Here is a 9687-nt window from a genome sequence, read left to right as displayed (position 1 = left end):
CTTTAGCTTCTTATGAAAGCTCATTGAGACGACTATTATTATCCTATTTTTCAGAAGGAATGGTAAGATTTGATAACCTTTACTCATAACTACTGTGCTATATTACTACTTTGACCATGTCCCCTGTACACAGAGAAGACTCATGGAAGTTTCATGCAGGCAAGAAACTTGAATATCTAAGAATATCAACCAAAAAGCAGGGCTCTCCAGGATTCTGTGTTGAGGTTGGAGCACAGGAATTTATCCCTGCGTAAGATACATGGAGTTGGCTTTCTCCGCTGGCCCCAGCGTGCCCGGCAGCTCCTCCCCGGCCACGGCATTCATTTTCGCGTCCTTCTGCTATATGCTGGCGCTGCTGCTTACCGCTGCGCTCATCTTCTTCGCCATCTGGCACATCATAGCGTTTGATGAGCTGAAGACTGATTACAAGAACCCTATAGACCAGTGTAATACCCTGAATCCTCTTGTACTTCCAGAATATCTCATCCATGCTTTCTTCTGTGTCATGTTTCTTTGTGCAGCAGAGTGGCTTACACTGGGTCTCAATATGCCCCTTTTGGCATACCATATTTGGAGGTATATGACTAGACCGGTGATGAGTGGCCCTGGACTCTATAACCCAACGACCATCATGAATGCAGACATTCTAGCCTACTGTCAGAAGGAGGGATGGTGTAAACTAGCTTTTTACCTTCTAGCCTTTTTTTTACTACCTATACGGCATGATCTGTGTTTTGGTGAGCTCATAGAACAACGCAGAAGAATCGGTCCAGTTAAGTGCATGCAAACCGCCAGTAATGAAGGGATTATATCCAGCAAGGTCCTGTTTCCAAGAGTAGCCTATGGAATCTGATCAGTTACTTTAAGAAAAAAATGACTCCTTATTTTTTAAATGTTTCCACATTTTTTTGCTTGTAGAAAGACTGTTTTCATATGTTATACTTGGATAAAGACTCTAAATGGAAGTATGTATAAATTAATATAAAAATGATTACCTCTGGTGTTGACAGGTTGAAATTGCATCTTAAGGAACAGCCATAACCCTCGGAGTGATTGCATTAATTGCTGACTGCCCTGAGTCCTTTGGGAGCTTTGTTAGAGGGCTCAATATAAATTAGCTGTAGATACGAGGTGCTTCTGGAGAACTGAAAATGTGTATCTGACTTGTGGGAAACATCGCAGGTTTCCTCACTCATCACTGTAGATGATTGTGTATGGATACGACAATAAGAAGAGTGGGATTCCTTTCCCTGACGACTTGAATATTATCCCTATGTATTGCATGAGAGAGGGCTTTCCCTCCTTTCCATCAGAGTAATCAATACACTTGCTTTAATTGTTAAGCATAAGTGATATAAGCATATGCTGAATTACCTGTAAAGAATGCATTTAAAGCTATTTTAAATGTGTTTTTATTTGTATGACATTATTTGCTAAGAAATTGGTTATATTTTGCTTACTGTCCTAATCCAGTGGTCTAGGTATTAAGAATTTGCAAGTACTTTAGATTTTCAAAAATGAATTTGAGAACTGTGTAACCACCCTGCTGTTCCTTCAGTGCAACACGATAAAACTCTGAAAAAAAAAAGATACATGGAGTTGATTCTGAGGGCAATAATAAAATCAGAATCTGCACTGATCACCAAGGACACACTCAAGACTGATATAGTATGCAAGTTCAGCTCCAGAAACAACACACCTATATAATTTGCTTTACAACTGTATTCCAGAATACTAAGGTGGAATATGAGAACAGTTCTGTCTAGAATCTTGGTTGTGAAATTTTATAACTTACTTGGATTGTTCTGACTTGCTTTGCTCATTTGTCACTTTTACATTTATGTGGTAACAACTATTTAACACTATGATTGTGAATGTTAATGATAATTGTGTATAAGGATAAATTCACTGACTGCTTTAAGTAAGTAATGAATGGCTCTTGGTACAGATAGTAGGAAAAAAAACAGGTACAAGTTGAAGTACAGTTGATCTTAAGATGAAGATGGCTGCCTATTGACAAATGGTCATAACACTACATATAGAATGAGGGGAGGGATTCAGAACTAAGGCACTAACCAGAGACAAGGCTGACCTCAGATTTCACTTCTATAATTTACTCATTGTTGTTGGTACATTCCTACCAACACAGAAAACCTGGCTCATTTCAGGAAAACAACTTTCTTCTATGTTACGTAATTTCTTATTAAGTAGAATTGATCATGTGTTTCTCATGGAGATAAACTGAGACCTGGTTCTTATGCACTCAGAATATTATATACCCTTGAAGACAATAAATGCTTTGACATGCTTGTGCATATGTCAGATTCTACTGGGTGCAGAGGAACTTTTGATGAGCCCTCTGGGTCAGAGTTCATCTTCTTTTTATGATGGACAATGAAGAATTGGAGTTGCTAATAAGAGGAATGTCATTTGTTCTTAAAAAAATGGAATTCAGAGATGAAAGTATACAGAGCAAGCAACAAATAAGGTAGTACAGCTTATAATGGATGTGTGGTTTCAGCCATTTTTTATTGTTAATCATGACAATTAGCTCCAGCTGATTTAAATAGCAAAATATATGAGTTGTTCCCTGACAGGAAAGTACCAATCATGAAACTTAGAAAACAGCAAGTTCTTCCATTGACAATCACAGAAAGAACATATTTGGCTGGAAAAATTAATTTACCTACAATCCCACCACAAACATTCTAAAATGACAAGACCATAAATGGAGAAAAACAGCAGAATCTTATAAGGTTAAAAGAAATGAAGCAGCAACAACAAAAAGCTAAGAACAGTGAAAGCTACTGCATCTGGGACCCAGATGCTGGTAGGACTTAGAGAGAGGTAAAGCATAATAGTGAGCCAGCAGAGGGGAGACCAGGATACAAACTAGACTGTCCAAATGTTAATCTACTGGCAGAACCATTTCCTGAACACATGAGCAAAGGGAAAAGGGCAGCTAGGGAGAAGTGATCTTGAGGTTTCCTCATATTGGCAGGTAATTTCTCCTTCCACAGAGAAGCTAGAAAGTTTCTTTTCCACAGAGGGAAACTTATAAGGTTTCTGCCTTAAGCAACTTCAGAGACAGTTGGAAAAGAGGAAAGCAAGATTAACTAAAAATTTATAAGCTGAGTACTGAGACATCCACTGGGACCCAAAATATTAGCAGTCAATCACGAAACTTCTAGGCAGGGAAATGAAAGATGTTTCCTCTGAGAATGCTATTAGATCTCTTCTTAGAGAGGGGTGTTCGTATTCTCCAATACTTTAGCTTGCGAAGTCCAGACCTAAAAGAGTGCATACCCACAGGACTGTCTCCCTCAGCTAGCAAGATGAACAGACAGATGATTTGCCATCTGAGAAAAAGCTTACATAGAAGGAAAACACTAAAAGAAATCTTTAAAAAGGTAAAAATTAGCAATTTATGAAAATACTTTCAACAGAGAAAATATTACTTGAGATAAAAATATGAAAATAGTTCTTAAAAATATAAGTTCAGCAGATGTTAAAAATTGAACTGGGATTGGAAGACATAGCTTCAGAACATAGGGGAAATGAAGAGATGAAAACAAGTACGTTAAAAATAAAATTAAAGATGTATGTTATTCAGTCAATCGCAGTTCTAAGAAGAGATTCTACATATATGTGAAAGAAAGTAGTAAAGAATCACTTCAGCAAGCCTTCTTGATTTTATTATATGGGAATTCAGGTTAAAAATGTCCATTTGCAGATAAACAATTTAAATTACCTATAACTCCTAAGGAAATAAAACAGTCATTAAAAATTTCCCAAACAAAAAAGGCCTCCTCAATTATTCCACATGATAGAAACAGAAGAAAAAATTGCCAAATTCATTCTCTGAAGCTACTGTTACCCTGCTACCCAAATCACAAAAAGACTCAACAAATAAAGAAAATTACAGACACATTTCACTCTTGAACACTGATGCAAAAATAGTTAACAAAATACTTGTAAACAAAATCTAAGAACATATCAAAAAGATCATCCACCATTATCAAGTAAGATCCATTATCAAGCGGGCTGCATACTAGAGATGCAGGGATGGTTCAACATACAAAATCTGTCAATATAATACACCATATAAATAAGCTGAATAACAAACAAAAACATGGCATCTCATTAGATGCTGAAAACTCCTTTCACAAAAATGCAATACCCCATCATGATACCAGTCTTGATGAGATCAATGATACAAGGAACATATCTAAACATAATAACATATCTAAACATAATAAAGGCAATATATGACAAGCCAATAACCACCATCAAATTAAATGAAGAGAAACTTAAAACAATTACACTAAAATCAGGGACAAGGTTGTCCACTCTTTTCATATCTATTCAATACAGCACTTGAATATTTAGCTAGAGCAATAAGACAACAAAAAGAGATGAAGGGGATACAAACTGGAAAGAAAGAAATCAAACTACTTGTAGATTGTATAATAGTACACATAAGCAACCCCACAAAGACTACCAGGAACTCCTACAGCTGACAAAACACCTTCCAGAAGATGGCTGATTATAAAATAAATAAGGAAAAAACAAGTTGCCCTCCAATATACAAACAATATGTGTACCGAGAAAAAAAAATTAGGGAAACACCTTTCACAATAGCCATATGTAATAGAAAATATCTTGGTGTAACTCCAACCAAGCAAATGAAAGACATGTTTGGCAAGAATTTTCTTTGAAGAATGAAGTTGAAGAAGATAACAGAAGATGGAAAGATTTCCCATGCTCATAAATTGGTAGAATTAACATACTAAAATCAATCTACAGATTAAACTAAATTCCCATCAAAATGCCAACACAATTTTTTACAGAACTTGAAAGAATAATACTCATCTGCATATGGAAAAATAAATAACTCAGAATAGCTAATCTCTTACAATAAAATAATTTCTGGAGATATCACCATCCTTGATTTCAAGCTGCATTTCGGAGCATTAGTAATAAAAAACACATGATATTGGCATAAAAACAGACAGTTTGATCAATGGAACTGAATGGAAGACTAAGATATAAATCCACATAACTATGGCCAACTGATTTTGTATAAAATACCGGAGATATACAATGGAAGAAATAAAGCATCTTCAACAAATGATATTGGTCTTACTGAATGTCAGCATATAAAACAATGATATATATCTATATTGCACAAAACTCAAGTCCCTGAACAAAACTCAAGTCCAAGTGGATCAAAGACTACAATATAAAACCAGATCTTTGCTATATATAGCCTTTATTATGGTAAGGTATTATTCTTGTACCTCACCAAGATTTTATCATCAAAAAGAAGCCTATGAATTTGAGAGGAAAACAAAGAGACAAATAATAAACTATGATATATATATACATATATATATACATACACACACATACACACACACACACATATGTATATGTGTGTATGTTGTGTGTGTGTGTGTATGTGTGTGTGTGTGGTGGTGGCACATGCTTTTAATCCCAGCACTCGGGAAGAAGAGACAGGAAGATCTCTGTGAGTTTGAGGCCAGCCTGGTACAGAGTAACAGGACAGGCATCAAAGCTGCAAAGAAACCCTTTATGTATCCAAAACTAGATCTATACATGACTATACATGACCCCCAGCCGTACTACTCTTGAGAATTTACTCAATGGGCTCCAAGTTAACACATCACAAATATTTTTGCACATTAATATTTAACTTGATACCACTTATAATAAGTTTTGGAAACAAACCAGAAGTCCAACAACAGAGGAATGGGTAAAGAAAATGTAATGTATATACCGAAATTTTTCAACCACATATTTGAATTACAATACATCATTTCAGGAAAATGTGTGTACTAGAGGTATTAAGCAAATAAAGTCACTGTTAAAATGACAATTTATGTTTTTCTGAGTTGTTGTTGCTACATTTTGTAAAGATACATAAACTATATATGAGATTATGAGGATATACCATGAAGGTAGAAGTGAAATTCTATAAAAATAAAAGAACTAGTGGTGGGGGGCATTTGAGGGTAGAGATAGTGGGAAAATATGCACAGCATAAAATATATACCATTATTAGTACTTTAAAAATAAAAGTCAGAAAAATATTTAAAAATAAATAAAAGCTCCTACTTACTGCCTGTTACTATAGCAGACTCTGGATAAGAAGAAATAATAGTGACATTTAAAGATGGGCATCACAACAGCTCAAAAACAAGACTCGCAGAGACACAAAAACTATTTCTACATAAGCCAAACTCAGAAATGGGTAGGAACTGAAGAAGTTGTTAGATAATCAAAAATTTTCCAAGGAATACTTATCCTTTTTTAGTAAGTAATTGAAAATGTTTCAAAAATAAAAGATTATTCAAACATGAGAGAAAGAGACATCTTAAAAACCAGAATTAACAATTAAAAGAAACAAAGCTACATGGCAAATGTCAGTGCGGCAGAACCCAGGAAGACAAGGAGTACATGCAGAGAGAACCCATTCTGGACTAGAGACTTAGAGGAATGTCTACTCTGAGAAAAGGAAATTTAAAGAACTAATCAAGATGAGAACCAGTTAAGATGAATTTGACACAAATGAGCCAGAGTCCACAAGTAAAGACTACAAAAACCTGGGCAAAGCCAAAATCAGACTAATATTTGTGGTGATATTTTTGTTTGTGCTTTAACAAATAAAACTTGCTTAAAGATCAGAGTTTGGAGCTAGCCACTAGTAGCCATAAAGGCCAGACAGTGTTGGCATACACCTTTAATGCCAGCACTTGGAAGAAAAAGGCAGTCAGATATCTGTGAGTTCAAGGACACCCTGGGTTACACAAAGTTGATTCAGTCTAAAGGAGAAACAGAGACAGGCAGTGGTGACTCACACCTTTAATCCCAGTACCTGGGAGTCACAAGCCTTTAATCCCAGCACTAGGGAGGTGGGGATGGGAATGATATGGCTCAGGTGAGAGACAGGAGCTCATGGCATTCATCTTTGGATTAGTAGGGACAGGATTGTCCCTTTGTTATGAGTGTTCAATAGAGGTAAGAATTAGTGGCAAGCTGTTCTGCTTCTCTGATCTTTCAGCATTAATCCCTATATCTGACTCCAGACTTTTGTTATGAATACCAATTAGAATTGGCTCTATAATTATTAGTCCATGTGAGAAAGATGGGTGAAGGGAAATGATAGGAGATGTCATTCTGTAATTATGTTTCTCATATTGGTTAATGAATAAAGCACTGTTGGCCAATAGGAATGCAAGATAGGCAGGACTAAGAGACTAGGAGGATTCCAGAAGGAGGAGGGAGGGGATCCAAGATGGAGGACAAAGAGAGAAGAATGCCAGCCCCTCTCTCTGATAAGATAAGACCACTTGGACGTACTTAGATTAATAGAAATGGGTTAATATTTAAGACAGATCTAAACAATAAGAAATTAGTAATTGGCCAACAACTATATTCATTAACCAGTAAGAGAAACATATTTACAGAATGACATCTCCCATCAGGGAACGAAATCATTTCTTACAACATATCTTTTCTGAGTAACATTTGAATAGTTACAACAATTGCTATTGGCCCACATACAGTAGGATGCCAATTATATTAGGATAATCTAGAAACAGGAAGTGTCTCTGCAGGTGCTATGGAGCACGGACATGAACATCAGCTCCATCTTATCTCCCGCAGCAGGAAGGCAATACTGTTGTAACTAGCAGATGAAGAAATTTGAGTATTATCTAGGAGTACTGTGGACAAACGCACCAAGCTAAGAATGGAAGTCATTGTAAAGTAGGAAGCACACCAGGGGAGGGACCAGAGGGCAGTGCTTTTCTTAATTTTTATCAACTCTGACTTGCCAAGCCACATGTTCATGCTGGGAAAAGAAAGCTCTATTAAGAAATAAAATGAATGAGAAGCAATTATACCCATGCTGATAAAATTATAGGCAAAATCATGTTGCATAAAAAAACTTTAGTGTGTCTCTGCTGAATAATGGGCAGCTGGGATGGTAAACAAGGTCACCAGGACTAACCCCACAAAGACTTTAGGCCAAGGCTATTGGGACGTGTAGTGTACCAGGGTGGTAGTGTCAGCATCTGTGTTAGATGTTACATAAGCACATTTTTGACACTCATGCAGGCTATAGGAAGGATATCCTAACCTATCTCCAGAATATCCCATGCAAGGGTGATATTTGAAAATTGCTGACAAGGACAGCAGATTTTTAAATTCAGAAAGACAATAGAACCACCCATGACCTTGTTAAGTTGTAGTTGCTGGATTTTCCCAAGGGTTTCAAGTGTAGTACACTTAATAGGAGCCCTGAATTTTTGTTTCTAACAAATGCTTCAATACTACCAGTGGAAAAACCCTGGAGAGTACACCCCAGGTTGGTAACATTCAAAATCTTGTCATAGGAATGTGTCACTTTCTTACAGTACCAGACAGATAATGTGTCTGCATGATTAAACCAGTGGTTTTAATGTTTCAGACTTTTGATAGGGTGATAGGGACACATAGCATTCCTTAAACAAATGATGAGAACTGCTCTTCAGATACCAGCTTCCTCCAAATCCTCTCTCTCCCTGCATGCATGCATCCATGTGCATATATCTCTGGAAGTGTCTGTGTGCGCATGTGCATGTGTCTTTCCATGAATGTGTGTGTGTGTGTGTGTGTGTGTGTGTGTGTTTTGAGGCAGGATCTCTCTATATACCACTTTCAGGCTTGTAATTCACCATTTGGATCATACTGTCCTTAAACTTACAGCAGTTTTCCTGTCTTCCCATGCAGGGATCTGGGATACTCCATCACACCTGGTCTGACCCCATAAATAACTAACATATATATATATATATATATATATATATATATATATATATATTCATAAAGCTTTTACTTAATTCAAAATTTAACAAGTACTGAATGTGAGGTGTTGCAGCAACACTGAGGTTGTGTCACATGACTTCACTGCAGTCTTGGCTCTAAACACACATGCACTGATGCCACACAATACTAACAAAACATGTTGAAACACTGCTAAGATTTGAGGCTATTGTATGCTGTGAATTGCAAAGCTTTTATTCTACATTAAAAACGTTTATTATCTTACAAAAATGTATTGCATTAATTATAGACAAAAAAAGCTTAAATATTTTCGTATTGTCTTTCCTCCATATGTATGTGTCAAATCAGCTTATCTTTGCGTCTGATTTTAAAAAGTGTCATTTGACACTTGCTGACTTAATTTTCATTAATGGTTATTAAATTAATTTTGCTTTGGGAGAAGGGAAAATTTTACAATAACTTCAGAAAGTCCTAAACGTACATCTGCCATTTTGTGCTGTGTTTATTTGAAGTGACAGTCTCAGCACTGATGATTCTTGAATTTCTATGTCAATTAACAATGAGAAAGAAACATTAGAGATGCTTTGTCCTGCAGCATCAAATGTTCAGCCAGGGGTCAACTGTATGAAAATAAACAAGACCATCTACTTCATTACTATACAAATGTGCTTTCCTCTTCACTAGATGGAAAAAATTACATGTATATTAAAGTGTGTTTTGAATTACATTTATTTATAATTTTTGTCAATATTTGATTGAATTGCATACTTATGCTATATAACAATATAAAAAACTCTCCCAGACCAAATGCATTCGCAGATTGAAAACCTGTAAGAA

At 36.1% G+C, this 9687-nt stretch overlaps 1 protein-coding gene across 1 annotated transcript; it reads left to right on the top strand.

Annotated features, from left to right (window-relative positions):
- Positions 1 to 293: 293 nt before the first annotated feature.
- LOC127238248 (protein cornichon homolog 1-like) lies at positions 294 to 892 on the top strand. The gene has a single exon (XM_051206784.1). The coding sequence runs from the start codon at positions 344 to 346 to the stop codon at positions 851 to 853; it is 510 nt and encodes a 169-aa protein (XP_051062741.1). The 5' UTR covers positions 294 to 343; the 3' UTR covers positions 854 to 892.
- Positions 893 to 9687: the final 8795 nt, after the last annotated feature.

Source organism: Phodopus roborovskii, unplaced genomic scaffold (assembly GCF_943737965.1).
Source record: "Phodopus roborovskii unplaced genomic scaffold, PHOROB, whole genome shotgun sequence".
NCBI classification, from domain to species: domain Eukaryota; kingdom Metazoa; phylum Chordata; class Mammalia; order Rodentia; family Cricetidae; genus Phodopus; species Phodopus roborovskii.
This window is presented reverse-complemented; position numbering and strand designations above follow the sequence as displayed.